The sequence below is a fragment of the Lepisma saccharinum genome, chromosome 11, assembly GCF_977018435.1.
Source record: "Lepisma saccharinum chromosome 11, izLepSacc3.1, whole genome shotgun sequence".
Taxonomy (NCBI): Eukaryota; Metazoa; Arthropoda; class Insecta; order Zygentoma; family Lepismatidae; genus Lepisma; species Lepisma saccharinum.
The window spans coordinates 69427208-69446880 of NC_139239.1; the positions used below are offsets into that span (position 1 = coordinate 69427208).

Below are 19673 nucleotides of genomic sequence, written 5' to 3' on the forward strand. Positions count from 1 at the left end.
GCAACAATGAGTGATGAAGTGAAATTGATGAAGACCACAGGGGGGCGGGCCAGGGGCATTGCCCCCCCCCCCCCCAAGACCCTGGACGGAAGTCCATTCTAGGGGAAGCAAACATTGAAATTAAAAAAACAAGACTAGAAGAATCTAAGAATAACAGGGCAATTTGATACTCATGATGGAATTAGTTTTTATGTGTTCCTTGCATTTCTCTTCCAGACGGCCAAGGGCACTTGCAAGGGGCACAGAGGGGCAATCGCTCCCCTCAAAGAAATGCATGTGGATGGCAAAGGAAACTAAGTATTGTTGGCATCAAAGTCGCCAAAGCAATCAAATCTACAACTTATGATACAAAGTACATTCCTCATTAATTTCATTGCATGTATTAAAAAGTTAGAGCATCAATTACTTTTTAAAATGTGCCTTTTTCCTATTAAATGTAAATAAACTAACAAAGTTATAAGGGTATGCTTTCAATCAAATCATCATTAAGAACAAAACATTCATGGGCATCGGCAGAATTTTTTTTTGGGAGGGGGGGTTTAAACGAGACATATTCCCCCCATACTAGTGTTGCTCCTGACTGATACACTCTGTCAATATGAAGTTATCATGTTCCTTCAATATCCTCTTAATAATAAACTCAAACTACTGTGACTGAAATAAAATTATATGTGTGAAATACACACTTTTAAGTTGCCATTCATTTTCCAAGGAAGTGGGTTGTTTATTTCTACATGCCTCACACCAAATTCCTGTCTTTGAAATTTAGGCATCTTCTATATGCTGTCTCTTCCCATAAGGACTCCCTTCTCTGTCGTTCCTTTCTTTGTCCACAAGTTCTGGGTTCTACTCAATGTCTTCAGTCCTCGGGTAATCTATCAAGTTGTCTACTTGTTTTATCTTCGCTGCTGCTATAGTTCTCTGTATTCTCAAAGGCAATGTTTATACAGCTTGTTTAACCAGTTCCTCTTCGCTGCATCCTTCCTTCAGATTTTTAAAACTTCTTAACGTCTCCCATGTATGTTCTTCTAGGCTGTCTATTTTGGACCAATCTACATATTTCCTCTTTAAAGCTTCTAACTGCCTTTCTTTTATGTCCTCACTGTAGTAATAATTTATGAATTTTCTGCTAAATTCCTTGAAATTTCTGAACTTGTGCCGATTTAGTTGATACCATCCCGCTGCAGACTGCTCGAAACGTGTTTCTATGAGGCTTAGGATCATGTTTTCTGGAATCCTCTTGAGTCGGACGTTTGCAGTGAGTTCCTTCAGAAATTTCTTTAGGCACTTCTCCGATATGTTCCCGTTAAACTTCGGTAGGTACTGCAATTCTTGGGATCTAGGTATTCTAGTTTTATACTTTTCACTCCCTTGGTATTCCTTATCTAATACAGAGTGTCCCACAAAGGGGTTTGCACTATTTGAATGTTAATAACAGAGAAAGTAATACAGATAACCTGATGGAACTTGTTGTATCTGGATATGTCATGATTAGTGCTTGTTGCCATTCATTTGTTTTTCTTTAATTTCAGTTAATTTGCCAGTAGTGACAAGATATTGACAAGATGGCTGGGAACCTTTCCATTGAGCAACGGAAGTGTATTTTAAAGTGTTTTTGGAAATGTGAGAACATGAACAGGGTGGCTACAAACAAGCAGAAATGAAATTCCCTGACTTTCCAGGTTTTCCAGGACAAAATTTACATTTTTCCCTGACAATTACAAACTAAACTAAATCGATGTTTTTTTGCAAATGGAAATAATAAACTCATACAGATCCACGTATGGTTTTGTTAAGTACCAATATTATCTTCTATGAAATTGGCTAAATTTCTCTATTCTCTATGATTTGAATTCAAACTGCAAAATAGTGAATTTGGAAAATTATTCACAAGCTAGGGAAGGATTACGGAATTTTGTTATACGCAGTAAGTTTAAAATAAAATACTTGATTATTTTTAAAGTTAGGACTAAATGAGATAAGAGTGAAGTCTGATTGATTAAGAAATACAATTTGTAATTTATCAGTCTCCTTATACATTCTCGGTATTATATGTTGATATTTCCACTGAGGTTTGGAACCCTCTGCTTGCAAGAACCATGAGTGCATAAAGCTACTTCTCTCTTCTCTGTAAAGCAAACAACTTAACTCTTGCATATAAGTGAAACAACTGAATGGAACAAAGTGTCATATTTCCTTACATTATCAATGGGATTTCTGCTTCAGTACAGTATATCCAAGTGAAGTACTGTGAAACTCACAACATGCAGTTATACCAATAATGCTGACGAAAAGGGTAGGTACTAGAAATTTAACGCAAGGAATTTATAGAATTGCATTCTATAGGTACCTGATTTAGCTAACCATACATTAAAACAGGAACACTCTAATAATAAAAGCTTCTGAAAGTTCATATACGAGGGGCATCATGAAAAAGCTCCAATGGTGCCTATACGCAGCAATAGTGGTCAGAGATACACAGACACACACATGCAGGCAGGAAGAAGTGGCATGTAGCTGTAATCTGGTACAGTTGCAATGCAGCCATTTTAGGACAGTTCTAGGTTAAAGATTGCAGCTCTCATACAGTCTCCCACCTACTGAGATGTAGCCTACGTGTAGTAATCAGATTCTTGCAAGTTCTGAATTTGGCACAGAGCCACCAGCAATCGTGTGAGGTGTGCAGACCGGACGTCGTGAGTGATAGTATGGTCAGACGATGGTGCAGACAATTCACGGAAGGCCAATCGAATGTGCACAACCCCATACAGCTGAGTACACGCGGGCCCTTTGCATTACTTCAGGTGAGAGATCTTAGACCACTACCTGTACGTACAGCCCTGGCCTTGCATGTACCGACTTTCATCTCTTTGTTCAACTGAAGATGTTTCTGTTTCTGGCAGAACAAGGATTTGACAGCTACACTGCGGTAGAGATAGTTGCAGTCCTTGCTGTCAGACACATATGCCATGGGCATTCAAAATTTAATGCCATGCTACGACAAATGCCAGAACAACGGTGGTGATTATGCCGAAAATGAGGTAGCACTCACTGTTACTAATGCAATAAATTACAACTGATATTCATGTTTTATTTATACCTAATCGGTAGGGACTTTGATATTTTGTTATGTTTTTCAAATTTGTGTATTTTAGGGATGTGACGAAGCTGAAAATTTACCGATGCCGATGTACTCACCGATAATTTTTGGAACCGATACCAAGGCCGATATTTAACCGATTCCGATACATAAGATTATTAAACAGAAATGGGATGTTATTTTCAGCATGACAAAAATAAATTTGCTATGTACATTTGTAATGCATAACATATGGATATACATATATATTCTCAAGAGATGCAAATGTACATTTGCATCTACAAAAGGTGGTTATGTGAACCTTTTCGAAAAACATGGATTCTCAAGAGATTTTACATTAGTACACAAGCAGTTCTTTGAAATGCAAAATTAATTCCTGTTCTTAATGTTGGAAATTTACTGCTGCCAGATTCAACTTCAGAAACACGAGTTTTGGAAGCAGTTCAGGAAGTAAACTACTTCTTCTCTTGTCGCAAATCTGTTCAGCAACACTGAACACTCAATCACTGAATACTTATGCAACAGGTATGCCCAAGTATTTTCTCAGCACTTGCTTCAGATTTGAATATTCATTTTTGAATTTCCAATACAACAGCAGATCCTGGTTCAGCAATGTACTGTTTTATTTCCGATTTTGAATTAGGTTGATCCTCTGAATGAGAGTTTGCAATACTTTTATTACAAAAACTCTACAATAATGATGGATCATAACCTAATTTTCAATAAATCTTACAAAACTAAAATATAAAACTTATTAGAAGGTAAAACTCTAGTATAATATGTACCGGTTTAAATATCGGATTTTTGCCGATTCCGATACCGATGCCGTTCAGCACATCCCTAGTGTATTTTCTTATTTTTTTATTTTTTACTATACGGTGTTATTTTTCCCAAATTTCACATTTTCATTTTAGCGCATTTTCTGGCAAATATCTGAAATTATACCTTCATGGTGTTTTTAAACTACCGTTTCAAATTGTAAGTCACATGGCTTACGCCTCTTCGTGAGAGTTTGATATCTTGAAAGTTATTTTCCAAACAACTTTTTTAATTTTAAGGTAAGGGTTTTAGATAATGGAATTTTCCCCATATATACTGAAGGGTGCATAATGATAACTATAAGTGGCGACGCACCAAAAAAATTTAAATCAATCAATCTCACGTGACAGATACCGATATATTATAGCACCAAAAATTGGCATTATCTTTTTTTGACTTGTTAGTGTTACGTTTCCCAAAATTCGCGTTTTTATTTTAGAACATTTATCTGCCAAATATACAAAAACTTAATACTCCATTGTGCTTTTTTTAAACTATTATTTTAAATTGTAGGTCACATAGTCTACGTATTTTCATGACAGTTTGATATGTTGGAACAGATTTTTGAGGAAGTAAAAGTAAAGTTCTCCCCTGCACTTTTCCTTGAAGGTGCACAGGGGTGTGGAGTTAGGGCCACACACTTTCTTGATCACGGTTGAAGGTGGGGGTGATGTGATCAGCACCACGCTCCTGGCTACCTTTATCCCTCAAAGTTTTCTCAAGGTACCAGCTTCATATAATGCTGCGTGGGTGCCGGAGCAGTTTGAATAGGTGTGAAACATCCCGGTTCTCCCCGCAGGGGATCGACCCCGGGTCTCTTACATAGTAGTCAGATGCCCTAACGACTGATCTCCACTATTACTCGCTCGACAACTGCCGATGGAGCGCACTTAGCTTGGTAATTCAAAACATATCTCGTGCGACAAATACGAAGATGTGGCTCCCTTGTGACGGTAGATACGTACTCGATCTCCTGTTAGAACCCTGCCACTTTGCTCTGTGATGCAAATGGTTTTGATAGAAGTTGAAAAAATGGTGGGAAATACATGATTTAATGTGGGTGTCGGAATTATTCCATGTACATATAACTCTATAGTTTACTCTTGAGTAAAATGTTGGAAAACGTGCATGTTCTATGTACACAAACACGGCCTAGAAAAGACAAGAAAGTTGGATTTCATGGAATTTTTCATTGTTTTAGGACATTTCTTTAAAAAATAGCTAAAAACGCCAACAATGCGATTTTGTGCCAAATTCGCATTATTTCGATATTTCGAACGAGCGAAAAACGTGTCCAGACATCATTGCACATCCTAAACATAACTTCGCAGCAATTACCATTTTTCACGGTTTTGGCGTTTAAGAAAAATCAATGTCCCTACTAATCGGAAATTACTTTCTGGCCACCCCTCGTATAAATCAGTAGATGGAAAGTGAAAATTTAGCAGGGCTGGCAGAGAAAAGTCAATTCTTGAAGAAAGTGATTTGCTTTTATGATTGAATGATTCGAGTAAATATGATATTAAAATATTTACGTATTTATTATTAGTATTTTATTTCATAATATTGGACATTAACTTCCCTCAGTGAGAGATTAATGACCATCTCTCACGAGTTTAAAGACAAGACAGAGAGTGGCGTTAATTTCATTGCAATACTAGTGTTGCAGCAAATTTGAAGTTGGGAGCATGCACTTGCCAATTTTTATAACGTTCACCAATGCAGATTTATGTTTCACTTTCTCGTGATAGTATTCAATATATATCCCATTTGGTTGGATTCTTCTTGATACAAGGGTTGGATAAAAAGTAATGGCAACACTGCTGCCCCGAGAAAGGGGTGAGTCACAGCGCCACAAGCGTTTCGTGGCTGATAAAGAAATGTCAGACGAAGAAGTATAGTGAGTGGGGTGCGATTGTATGTTATTCTGTCAAAAACAGCAGTGCTCTGAAGCAGAGGACGAGAGTGCAAGCACCCTAACAATATGTTTAGGCAAGAAGAACAACGTCTCTCAGGCAGACGGTCAACGCAGCCTACTTCTGCACCTTCTTGCAACACCACCTTCGTCTCCCATTAAGAAGGAAGGGACGGCACGTTGTCCCATCATTCTGCTTGACAATGCAAGGTGTCACACTGCGAACAATGTGACGGTGCTCCTGCATAACTGGTAGTGGGAGGTACTGGAACATTCGCCGTATTCACCGGTATGAGACCGTGTGATTACGACCGTTTTGTCAAAATGAAGGAACCACTGGGCGGGAAGCACTACGACACGCACGAAGCCATCATACGTGCTATAGGGCGGTCACTGCGGGACATCGACAGAGATGGACGCGCTGACGGTGTACGACGCCTTCCATACGTGTGACAGAAGGTCGTAGAGATGAGGGGCGATTACTTTGAAGGAATGTCACACGTGCTCCTCTGCCAATACAGTCAAGTACCAATTATACCAGTGCTGCCATTACTTTTTATCCAACCCTTGTATCTAAGAATAGTGCAATGTCATTTCAAACGTATGTTAACTTGTGCGAAACCAGTAATACGTCAGGATGATGAAAGAAAACCTTCGTAAGCACTGCTACATTAAATAAGGTGAAATGAGCCAGAAGAGTAATAAAATTCCAGCAGCATATTTGCAGTGTAAAGTTCTTCTTGTTTATGCATGCGATTTTTGTTGGATGTTGCAGTCCATGCAATTTCTGTCGCATGTTGTAGTGAGATACTTTGTCGGGTGGCGATATTCGACACAAATCGTATGTATCAATGGAACATATTTGTTTCCATGTTCCTTCAGTTTACCCAACAAAATGCCTTACTACGGCGTCCGACAACTATCGGACGGCGCCACCCGCTCTTATCCTCTCCATCTGTTGACAAGTCCCCTTACTACTCCCATACGGACAAGAAAAAATGATAATTCAATGCATTTTCCACGTAACATTTAGAGGCTTAACCTTTACTCCTTAACCATATGGTATCATGGTGCTGATTACGAAATGAATGTGCTTTTTGGACCTTCATACTCTTATGTTTGGATGGAAACTGTGACACAGGTCTGGAGCAAGCCTGGGAAATTCTTATTGATGACGAACTTTCCCCCCCCTTTCCGCAACATATCCATGCCACATTTCCGAACAGAGTTTCACATTTTGGCTCATTATTCAACTTGTATGGAACCCAAGAACATGAAACATGTTTCAATATCTTTCGAAACGTCCATTCTTTGAAGAGAATAATAAGGTTTGCGCCCCTCTCCCCAAAATAGTGGGAGAAGAGGGGCAAACTCCAGATTTTTATGTTTTTTTTTCATTGAAATTCGGTGGTCGCGATCCCAAACCCCCCTTCCTCGGTTCGGCGTTCTGAATTGTACACGGTTGCATGCTCTGATGTGTTTGCTGCAAAACAAAACTTATCCGTAGTAGATTGTTCCCATAGTGCCCGAGTTATGACAATTTTCCTTTAAAAATTCAAATTACCTATTTTTCGTAAAAAAATAATAAATCACATTTTGGATTATTATTCAACTTGTATGGCACCCAAGAACATCAAACATGTTTTATTCTCTTGAGAAATGTCCATTCTTTGAAAAGAATACTAAAGTTTCCGCCTTCTTCCTAAATAGCGGGAGAAGAGGGGGCAAACTTCAGATTTTTATGTTTTTTTCATTGAAAATCGAGGTTCGCTGCCCCCAAACCACCCCTTCCTCGGTTCGGAGTTCTGAATTGTACACGGTTGCATGCTCTGATGTGTTTGCTGCAAAACAAAACTTATCCCAAGTAGATTGCTCCCATAGTGCCCGAGTTATAACAATTTTCCTCCAAAGAGTGTTCAAATTTAAAATTCCCGCTGAGAAGCCCAGGCGAGAGAAATTTCTCTCTCTCTCTCTCCCTCCTCCTGCCATCACTGGTTTCTGGCACCGTGGTTGTGTTGCGCATAAAAGGGGCCTAAATGTTGAGGCCGAAACTTACGAACGAGATTTCCTGTTCCCGTGCAGAGTTCCATAACGATATCTTTAAATAAATAAATAAATCAAAAAAGTCAATGAAGACGAAATTCCCTGACATTTCCCTGACTTTCCTTGACACCTCAAATTCCCTGACTTTTCCCAGTTTTCCAGGTTTTCCAGGTCTGTCGCCACCCTGATGAAAGAAGTGCAGAGACGATAGATAGTGGGCAGAATTTGGGGGATCTCGTTGATTGATTTAGTTTATTTTACTTTGCGTTTTGTGCCTCTTGGCTAATTTGCGAAGATGGGGATGAGTGATGAAATGATAAATGGACATTCACAAACAACCAAGCCTGAGCGGGATTCGAACCTGAGACCCTTGGCGTCGCAGCACGATGTGCTAATCACTCAGCCACAGGGTCCGGCTCTTGAGGGATCTTGTGAAAGTTTGTACCACTGCTTCCATCCCTCTTTCGTCCGATACTGATTTCTTCCTGTCACACCGTCCCAGATCACACACAGTTCCTTCCCTCTCAAACTTGTTGCATAATTTCGTAATTGTTACACGTGACAGTGGTGCAGTATCAAATTTTGCCCGCCATCGTCTCTGCACTTCTTTCATGTTCTCACATTTCCAAAAACACTAAAATCCACTTCCGTTGCTCAATGGAAAGGTTCCCAGCCATCTTGCCAATTACTTGTCACTACTAGCAACTGAAATTAAAGAAAAACAAATGAATGGCAACAAGCACTAATCATGACAGATCCAGATACAAGTAGTTCCATCAGGTTATCTGTAATACTTTCTCTGTTATTAACATTCAAATAGTGTGAACCCCTTTGTGGGACACACTATATATCTAAGAATCTTTCGTTATTGCTTCCATCTTCACTGCTCTTCCCTTTTCTCTTCCTTTGTGTGGAATCTTTATATTCCCTATATTCCTCCTCTTCTGTTGTAGATTCATTGCTTGAACTTGCATCCTTTATCACTTTCTTGAAATGAGTCTAATCTTGGTCACTGTTTCGAAAACTAAAAGGGTCACCTTTTCTTGAGTCAATAACTTTACTAACTACTTCTACATTTTTCAACTTTCCTTTCTATTTAATTTGTTCTGAAAGTTGTATCATTCAATTGTGTCCTGCTTATTCGCCATTCTCTCTATTTTCTTTTCCCTTTCGTTTCGTTTAGATGTGATTACATTTATTTTGGAGGTATATTCGACAATTTCCTTCTCAAGATGGAATGTTTTTGTGATTTGTTAGGAGACAACAATTTATATTGGTACATTCACTTCTTTAAACTTAGTATCTATTTACATATGGGTACATGTTTCATTTCACAAGTATTTTTATTAATTTATTATCTTTATATATTTTCTTTAATATCTTATACTTTGGTGCTAATTTACACTGACAGTCATGTATATTACAGCAATCTTGTATCTTGCATGCCTTGTGCTGCCATCTCTGTTTAATATTCGTAATCACTAACTAGCATCAGACCCATGAGGTACGTAACAAACCCTCATATTTAAGAAAAAATACAAAAATGTGCCATTATTATTTAAAAAAAAAAAAAAGGTTTTAAACTAGATTTAAACCATGGTTAAAATCAACTTGGTTTAAACCAGTTAACCCGGCTACTATGCTAGGAACATACAAGTTTTTGAAAGTGACTTTGAGAAGAAAATTTGAAAGCACAATTGGCTTATCCAGCCATTCTCTGAACACAGGGACACCATTTTAATGAAAGTGCTGGAGTAAAGGGAGTCATAAAAGGCTTAGCATATTTCTAATTCAATATTACAAGCTTACTGTGATATGTATGCAGTGTATTAAGAAAAAAGTATTATAAGTTAACTCTTAAATAATTTCCAATTTCTGCACCAATTGCAATGTGGCATGCTTCTTAGTGAGACAAAAAATTGGAGGCCATCATGCCAAATGTAAACTACTTGAACAACATTTAATATTCTAGATTCGGAGGATGAAGAAATAATTTTCAAAAAGCACAATCCTGTTAGTGAAACTCTGTTAAGCCAGAGTCTACTATATTTGATAGCAAATTGTCATGTTGCCCTGTCCAAAAATTGTAGCAGTAATTTACCACACACATCAGTATGATACTTACCATTGTAGTGACATTCCCAATGCATTCAAAGGTGTAATCCAGACCACCGTCAGTCAAATCTACTAAAATCTGCTGTATTGGCTTATCATAATCTTTGGGGTTTACGCACTCTGTTACTCCAAACTTCTTCGCTACAATAGAATAAGATTCATATTAATGTCCATAACATATTGTGATGTGCATATTACTCACTGATGAATAAAGAGAAATCGTTAAAAAGATCAAGATCAATTACTTACGTGTGTGAGTACGAAATGTCAATCAAAACAACGTTTCAGAGGTCAAGACTGCCTCCTTCTTCAGGTTGATACATATTCTTAGACACCTGACATGGTGTCACGTTAAGAAAGTGTTAGTTGAGGATACAGGTAAAAAGATTATGTTAAAAAACACTTATGGAAAAGACCCCGCTTTGTAGCTGTAAAGACCTTCACACTATTAAAACTCATATCTAAAACCATGCATTTCCTAATCTAAAAACACTTAAAAGAAACATCCTAAGCGGCTGTTAGAAGCCACCTGGCCAGTGCTTGGGAGAATCGAACATGCAGCGTATGATCAACATGGAGAAGGAAGCTACCTTCCCCTCCTTAGTTTTCCCCTCTTGAAACTGGTGCGTCACCAGTCCAAGGTGAACACAATTTCCACCTCGGCGGCCTTCTTGACCTCGATTGTAACATGGAAACCCATCTTGGCGTTATTATTTACGGCTTTATCCCATTGTTTGAAAAATGCAATCCATCTGTCGTCCAAATTGTCATTGTCTCTGTTAAGTTTATTCCAATTATCTGTGCATATACAGGCTGTTTCATAAACATTCCTATCCAATTTGTTGTTCTTTCCTGATAACTTCCCTTGTTGAGATCTTATGTCCACTAACTAATATGTACTCTGATAGTATTGTTTTGGGTATACCCTCCTTTATATTCTTGTCATGTTCACCCCACCTGACGTGCATGCTTCTCCCAGTCTGTCCCACGTATTCCTTCTCGCATTCGCATTCAATCTTATAAACTCCCTTTTACCCTTCTGGGTTATCATGCCTATCCCCTCCCCCTTTTGTATATCCTGTTAAATGCTTTTCAATGCTCAGAGGCACTTTCATCCAGCATTTTACACCATATCCTCTCACTGTTTTTTTCAACTCTTTCGGAGACACGTTTCCGATAGGGTATTCCGACAAAATGAGTTTCATTTCTGCCCTTTTCTACCCCGGTTTTGTCTTTCTCTTCCTTTTTAACGCTGTGGGAGCGTTCCTTCCTAATTATTTTCTTAGCTTTCTTGGCCCCCTTTCCCATATCCAGTATTCTATACCCATTTTTTATACCCACCCTCTTTATCCATGCTTCCTCTTTTTCTTTTTCCTTTTAGTCATTACATAATCTTTCAGCTCGGATGAAAAATTAAGGAAAACATCTGACTTTATCCTATTGGAGTATTCAAATTTCTTGTGGAGGTACGCGTCGCCTGCCAACAGTTTATGAAAAAACCCCGTTATAATCACTTTGTCAGTTTTGGTAAGGCACAGGTCCAAAAAGTTGATCCTCCCGTCAACTATGTTTTCCCTGGCAAAGCCGATTCTAATGTCTTGTTTTCCTAATTCGGTAAAAACCTTGTCAAGTTCGTATTCGTCCCAGATTATGACGATGTCGTCAACATACCTCCCATAATATTTCAACCCTTCCCTACTCCTTCTGAAGCGGTTTTTTCGATGTAGTGCATAAAGATATTGACCATATTGGCCATGGCCAACCCTTATTTCTGTCTGAAGATCTTGTCATTTACATAAAAATAATTATATCCTGTTACCAGGAAAAATCATCCGACATACTCCCACGCCACCAAAATTTCAACGCCGTTATCTAACAACCATCTTTGGAAGCAGTCTCTGACTTTTTCCCGGGGTACGCTGAGATACAGATTAATTATGTCAAAGCTACTAATAGTGTCAGATTCCCCAATAACTAATTTTTCAATGGACTCTTTTACCCTAACCGAGTTTTTAACACTGAATTGGGTGTCTACATTAATTTTCCCCATTCTCTTAATCAACTATTTGGCTAAACCGTAGCCTGGGTGTTCGTACATGGGAATAATGGGTCTAAGTGGTACCCCCTCTTTATGTCTTTGGTATGCCGAATGCAGTGGGAATATTCCCTTCCTTGATGCCCTTAAGGAGTTTCTTTTTATCCACGCTACCCAGAGTAATGCTGGTTTCAATGCCTTTCTTGACCTCATTCTTAATCTTATTGGTAGGATTCCCTTTAATTTCTTCGTAATCGTTATTCCTAAAACTATCCTCCAATTTGTTATGATATTCTTCTTTTTCAATTATCACCATTTTATTTTCCTTGTCAGACCTGATTAAATACAAACTGTTGTCTTTAACCCATTTTTTCAATTTATGGAAGCATTCCCTAAGTTTATTGCCTTTTACCTCCCTTTGGGTCCTATTAGTACCCTTAGATGAGCTTTGATCCCTGACGCTTATATGCATTTGTTCGTCAATAATGTCGCATACTTTTTGCCTAACCGTAGTCTTGTCCTCTTTTACGTCTAACCTCCCCGCAATCTTTTCAGTGGCAATAATAAATTCCTCTTTCTCCAAGGTTTCATCTTTGATGGCGAATTTGGGTCCCATTTTCATAATTTCCATCAAAGTTTTAGGAGGTTCATGTTTTGTTAAATTCAAAACAATAACCTTCTTTTCACCATCCCTCTTGCCTCCACTCTTTCCCCAATTTACCCTTTTGTTAATTCCTAATTTGGCAGATTTCTTCCTAATTGTGTCGATATCTTTAGCCTTTGCCTTTTCAACAGTCCTAAAATGTCGCTCTTCGATGCGTCTCCATGTTATTTCGTCCAGTCCAGTCGTCCATTTCGTACTCACAGACGTAAGTAATTTATCTTTTTATCTTTTTCACGATTTCTCATTAAAATCTAATAAATTCTTGTTCACATATTTACTACTACATAACATTCATTATAATTAGGGCTGAGCCGATACCCACATTTGTCGATACCGATTCAAACCGATACAGATACTTGTATAATTTCATTTTAAAATAACAAAGGCTAATTACAGTCACAAAACTCATCACATCCCATTCTATTAATGATATCAAATGCTCCAAAATTATTCTCATATAACATTATATCATTTAAAATGTCCTGTGACATTTTATGTGAACTTCTTTCTACATCCAGAGGATGCATAAAAAGTAGTAGTTTTGGAAATGTTGCAAGCATTGTTAAAATGTTGCAGATATACCGAAAAAATCGGTGGTTTATTGTAAGTGTCCCTGCTTTATTTCATGATCCCCAATTTCATTATACGTGTCTTTAAGGGGAGAGAAAGTTATAGTGTTTAAAATAAAATTTATGTAGTGCACAAGGATTGCAAAAAAAATACAAATGTAAAAAACATTCTTATAGTTTGTATTAACCTGGGGAGGGAGGAAAAAGACAAAAATATTTACAAATACAGATATATATTTAATGCTCATTTGGCAGCTCTGTACATGTCCTGCTGTCCATCACTCTCTGTCAATTGCAATAAAAACAAGTCAATGCAGTGTCAGCATCGGGCAGCAGTCACACAGAAGGGTAAGAGCACAAGAAGAAACTCCACAACCCTTCCTCCCACAGCAACATTCATCCCTTTCCTGGAACTCCAGAACGAGCCTAGCATTATAATAATGTTAGTTTTGAAAAAGTCACGTTCTTGACCAACGAGTTTGCAAACAAGTATTAGCAATGGATGGTTTCTTTTATTTTCACATAGCATTGACCACCAGGCAGTTACATGCCTTTAATGTCACGTTTGGGTGCAGCACTTTCACTTTAGCCCTGCCTTTGATCTACAGCGCAGAAGAAATAGCTTGGCAGTGACGTCATCTCCCACCTTCACCTCTCCTTCCAGAAGCGAAGGCTCATTCGCTAGAGCGGACGACAAGGTGGCGTGCAAACCAATCGAAATCATTCCGAGAGGGGTGATGCAGGCATGCAAACCCCCACACTGCTAATTAGTCTAACAAACTGCAGCTACGAGCGAGGGATTGCAGGCTATTTTGTTTCTTTATTAGGGAGGGTTTTTTGGTTGGTTTTGTCATTGTTGTAGAATGAGCAGTGGAGTAAAGAAAGGTAAGCCCTTGCACAGCGATACAAGAGAAATAGTTTTCAATGTGTATAAGTACTTTGATTGCGATGAAAACAAAACCACAGCTGTTCACAGAACGCCCGTGGCGACAGGCGTCAGTGAAAGATCTGTGTGGAGAATTTTGAAGAAGAAACACAAAAGTGTTGCGATTGCGAGCGGGAAATCTTTTTCAACGGCGGGCAAAAACCGACCGAACACCCAGCAACGTGTCACAAATCTGGATTCTTTTGATGAAGCAGTCGTGCGCCAAACAATCCATTGTTTAATACACGAAAGGCATTGTTGTCACCATACATAAACTGATGAAGGAACTGCAAGAAAATGTTAATTTTAAGGTTTCGCGTTGGTCGTTGCGTATGATCATAAGAAAATTAGGATTCAGATTTAAAAAAGCACAGCGTAAACAGCAGGAAGCTACTCCTTGAACGAAACAGCATTGTTGCGTTGCGTGAAGTTAAAGAACTGCGCACAGAGCAAACCGCCGGTCTTTCATTTATATAGATGAAAGTTTCGTGAACACACACCACACTGTCCCCAAAGTTTGGCTGGATTCCAAAGATTCGGGGGGGGGGGGGGGTTAAAAGTGCCAACAGGAAAGGGTCCCAGGTTTATTATTGTGCATGCCGGTGGTGAAAGTGGATTTGTGGAGGGGCGAAGTTAGTGTTCCTTTCAAAAACAACTTCTGGTGACTATCATGGGGAGATGAACGCTAACCATTTTATGTTGTGGTTCGAAGAACAGCTTCTTTCCAATCTGCCCCCAAACTTGTTATTGTGTGTGACAATCCTCCATACCACAACAAGTTACTGAAAAAAATCCCAACATCAAACAGCAGAAGGATGAAATGAAGTCGTGGCTATCATCTCACAATATTCCGCATGCAGAAGGTTTGCTGAAAGCCGAATTATATGAAATAATTAAAATAAACAAACATAAAATAAACATCTAGCAGTGCTAACATTAAATTGAAGATTGGTAGTTTGCACCGCGATCCTTGCTGCTCGTACTCTTACTCGTGCTATGGTTCCTTTCATAGTAGTTGGCAACGCTGACTTAGCAGGGAGTGACGTTACTGCCAGGTTATTTCTTCCCGGCTGTAGTCATTTGCTTCTCAGGAGGGTGCATCATTTTCAGAAATGTACATGGAATTCTTGTGCGGGACCCCAACCTCTCACAAGGAAGGGTGAACGAACTTTAGAAATGGACAAATCTTGACAAATGAGTTGTTTCTCTTGGCTGCTCTACCTACTCAAAATATTTGGTATCTTATGGTATCGGCGAAAAAAAATTGAATCGATACTTGCCCTAAATATAATCCAATTATATATTGTTAAGTAAAAACAATGATATTTCTCGCAGTTTCAATCAATTAAAGATAACTTATCTTCAAGATACAAAGTGTTAAAAATTTTCAGAAACATTATTTCCAGTTCAAGAGGCCTCAATACATAATTAATATTTCTTTCCAAAAAATGAAGGAGTTTATTTGTTTCTCAGTTCAAATAGTGTTCTCCATTTGCAAAAGAATACGTGTAGTCCGTAACTTACTTCCACAATTTGTAGTAACAGTATATGAATTTGAAACACATTTCTAAAAATATACTTTATTATTTCATGATGGAACCAAACAAAATCAGCTTGCCATACATTATTTATTGGGAAGTTAAATAAAATTCGAGATCTGTCCAAACTGTATTTTCATTCAAGGTCACTTTAACAATCATCACTTTCAATAAATATGAATGTTGTTCCAGTGTACATTGTGTGTATTACATATAACAATTTCTCTTACATACAAATAGAGGTATGAGACTTTTTCCATGCATAATTGAGATCTTTTCATGTTATCGACTCTTGCATATTAGTAGTTTTATTTTTCATAATTTTAAAAATTCTAGAAAAATCATTAATTGTTACCAATTTCTATCATTTATATTTGGCCAGCAAAGTAAAAAGAAAAGGACAAACCATTCCCCCTGCATTGCACTGTACCACGAGCGCACAAAGGGGTGTGGAGATAAGGTACTGAACATGGCCATAGTAGATATGATGTGATCAACACCATGTTCTGGTTGCCTTTAACACCATCTCAAGGTAGCCAGTGCTGGAGAAAAGAATTCAGAATCAATTTACACCAGTCTGGCTTTCAAGTGATTTATGTATAATTTGAAGTAATAAGTAGCTGCTAAACCTTGTCATGGAGCACACCTTGTGCCGTTGAGGGCTCTCCACGATGGCAAAGTGGTAGCATCGTTGCCTTGTAATCAAGGGGTTCCGGGTTCAATACCCGGTGGAGGCACACAGTGTTTCGGATCCCACTTTAAACTGTAGGTCCAGTCCCAATTAGCCTTACTGTGCATAAAGTGGACTTAAAACAATAAATCGACAACAACAATAAATCAACCGTTAAGACCAGAGGGTGGTAAATTAAGTTTATAAAGTTGATGCTCTGCTCAAATATTTTATCTCTATTTTTTTAACGTTATGCATTAATATGCACCCTTGAAATTTGACAAATACAAAATTGGGTTTGAAATAGTTGGCAATCACTGGTTCTAATGAATTCTCATAGCCTGGTAATGGGTCACAGCGGGGCAGTTGAGAAACACTGCGCTAGTACACTGTGGCCCTAAAACTGAAGTAGAGTGGCCAAATATTACCAGAACACAGTATAATAATAATAATAATAATAATAACTGGCTTTGTCAGTAAAATTTTGTTTGTTTGAGTCCACTTTATGCTCAGATATCCTCATTGTGATTGGACCTACCGCTTAAAATGGAACCTGAACCACTGTGTCTTGGTTGGGGATTGAACCTGGATTCGCTTATTACAAGAGGGCATATTACTTTATGCCATCAGGGCTGCTGATTATTTTATGTAAATAACTTTCAATCAAAAATCCGACCATTTTCCAACAACAGTATTCAAGATAATAAGTTAGCTCTACATCTCCCTTGTACGAGTAGCACACTGACATATGAATATGTAGTTCTGCATACGTATTATGAAGTCAAGTTTTTGCTCTGAAACATCTCATTGTATAGTTTTTACACAAAAAGCGATCGAGACATGAACCTTGAATTGAGTATTGACTTTTAACTATGTGGATATTTTTAAAACATTATTGAAGAAAAAGATTCTCTGCAAGAACGTTCACTATGGAGAAAGTTACTAAGGTATAAAAAAAGGTTTTTGTACAAAGTAAAGAAAGACATGGAGTCACTTGCAAAAATTTTCGATGTGTGTCAATGGTCTCTGTGGGTATTAATCAAATTGGCCAAAAAAAAAACTATAAATGTTATGCATTCTATGCATTACAGACGATTTATGGCATACGAGGGTCACTATTTATATTTTGAGCCTAACAATGAAAAAACAGGAATTTGGCATTGAAAACTGCTTTATTGTTTTTCGAAGTATTCTCCTTTATGGTCAATACACTTTTGCATTCGTTCGAACCATTTGTCAAAGCAGTTTTTCCAATCTTCTTGAGACACCTCCATAATATGGTTTTTGAACGCACCAACGGCGTCTTCCGCCGATGAAAATCGTTGTCCACGCAATTTATTCTTGACATTCGGGAACAAGAAGAAGTCATTGGGTGCCAAATCAGGACTGAACGGCGGATGACCCATCAATTCGATTTTTTGACTGTTCATAAAGTCGGTTGTTAGACGAGATGTGTGACAGCTGGCATTGTCTTGATGAAGAATGATCCGACGGCATTTGTTTGTTTTCCGTATTTGACCGAAGACCTCTGGCAAACAAATTGTTGTGTACCATTCAGAGTTGACCGTTCTACGTTCCTCTAAAGGCACAGTTGCCACATGACCAGTTTTCCCGAAAAAACAGGCGACCATTTGTTTTGATGTGCTTCGAGCGCGAACAACTTTTGTTGGATTGGGTTCATCTTGAAACACCCATACAGTTGACTGCTGTTTACGTTTCGGCTCATATGCATATATCCATGATTCGTCACCTGATACAATATTATATACATTTTTTGAAGCACCACGATTGTATTTATTGAGCATTTGTTTGCACCAATTGACGCGAGCGTCTTTTTGAGTTTTTGTCAAATTGTGTGGGATCCAACGAGAACATACCTTTCTCACAGCTAAATGATCATGTAATATTTTATATATGCTGGTGGAACTAATGCCTATGGTTGCCTCAATCTCACAGTATGTCACATGACGATCTTGCAGTATTAGGTTTTGCACAGCATCAATGTTTTCTTGGACAAAAACTGATTTTGAACGACCTTCGCGAATCTCTCAGTGAGCGAATGGCGGTCACGATTAAATTCGTTCTACCAGCATTTCACAGTGGCAAAGGATGGGGCTTCATCGCCAAATGTGGAAGTAAGTTGATCGATGCACTCTTGTCTTGATAATCCACGTCGAAAATCGTAAAAAATCATCGCACGAAAATGTTCACAAATTAATTCCATTTTATTGTTGTCCCGGAATCTCCAAGGCAACATAAACAACACAAATGAAGCTATTGACAAAACATTTGAAGTACGTTATGGTCAATAATGCCAGACGATTCGGTGCAAACGTCAAATCGCGCCTAACTTCAATCAGTGTGCCAAGGCTCAAAATATAAATAGTGACCCTCGTATTCATAAAAAATATGCTTTTCTCAAAATTATTGGCTGTGTCAGAGGACAGTGCAGTGTGCCCAGCTTTGTTATTCAATCAATACCCAGAAAGAAAAATTTGAAATTTATTGAACAAATATATAGGTAGGTTAGTTTTTTGAACAATAAATTTCAAACATTTTGTTTCATTTGGACATTGATTAACATAACAGCTTGTACTGGACACACCTGACACTACCTTCTGACATGACTAATGTTGCCAGTACATTTATACTGATCGCAACTCAAACTGGCGGTTAACCTTCAACTGAAAGCTGATTCGCTATTTCCCAGCTGTCAGTTGGAGTTGCGTTCAGTATAGTCATTTCAAAACAACATACTTTATGAATATGCCATAAACCACCCCATAAATCATCTGTAATGCACAGATATTTATCGTTCTTTTGCCAATTCCATAAATACCCACAGAGACCATAGAGAGAGACAAAGAAAATTGTTGGAAGCGTCTCCATATCAGTCTTTTATCCATGTTTTTTCTTTACTTCGTACAAATACTTTTGACACCTTAGTAACTTTATCTCCATACTGAACCTTCATGCAGAGAATCATTTGCTTCTCTAATGTTTAAAAAATATCAACATAGACAAACTTAATACCCAGTGCAAGGTTCATGTCTCTCCATCACTTTTTGTACAAAAGTTACGTACATTCAAAGTCTCAGTTGCGTGACTTTTCGAACACCCTGCAGAAGAAATGGCCAATATGTGTGTTCTGGCTGCTACATAATGTAAAATCATTGAGCTAGTTCCAAAATATGACATTACGAACCTCTAAACCCTTAACTGACACTACAAGTGAAATAGGTTAGCTGCAATTGGTAAAAAGCCAAAATTTCCATTTTAT

The 19673-nt window shown here is 38.1% G+C and overlaps 1 protein-coding gene across 1 annotated transcript in view; it reads right to left on the reverse strand.

The window, feature by feature from the left end:
- Positions 1–19673, reverse strand: part of Fdh (alcohol dehydrogenase class-3 Fdh) — a 53059-nt gene that overhangs the window by 17459 nt on the left and 15927 nt on the right. The window contains exon 6 of the mRNA XM_083131902.1: positions 10003–10133. Coding sequence (XP_082988028.1) covers positions 10003–10133 — 131 coding nt within the window. The remainder of the gene's footprint in view (positions 1–10002; positions 10134–19673) is intronic.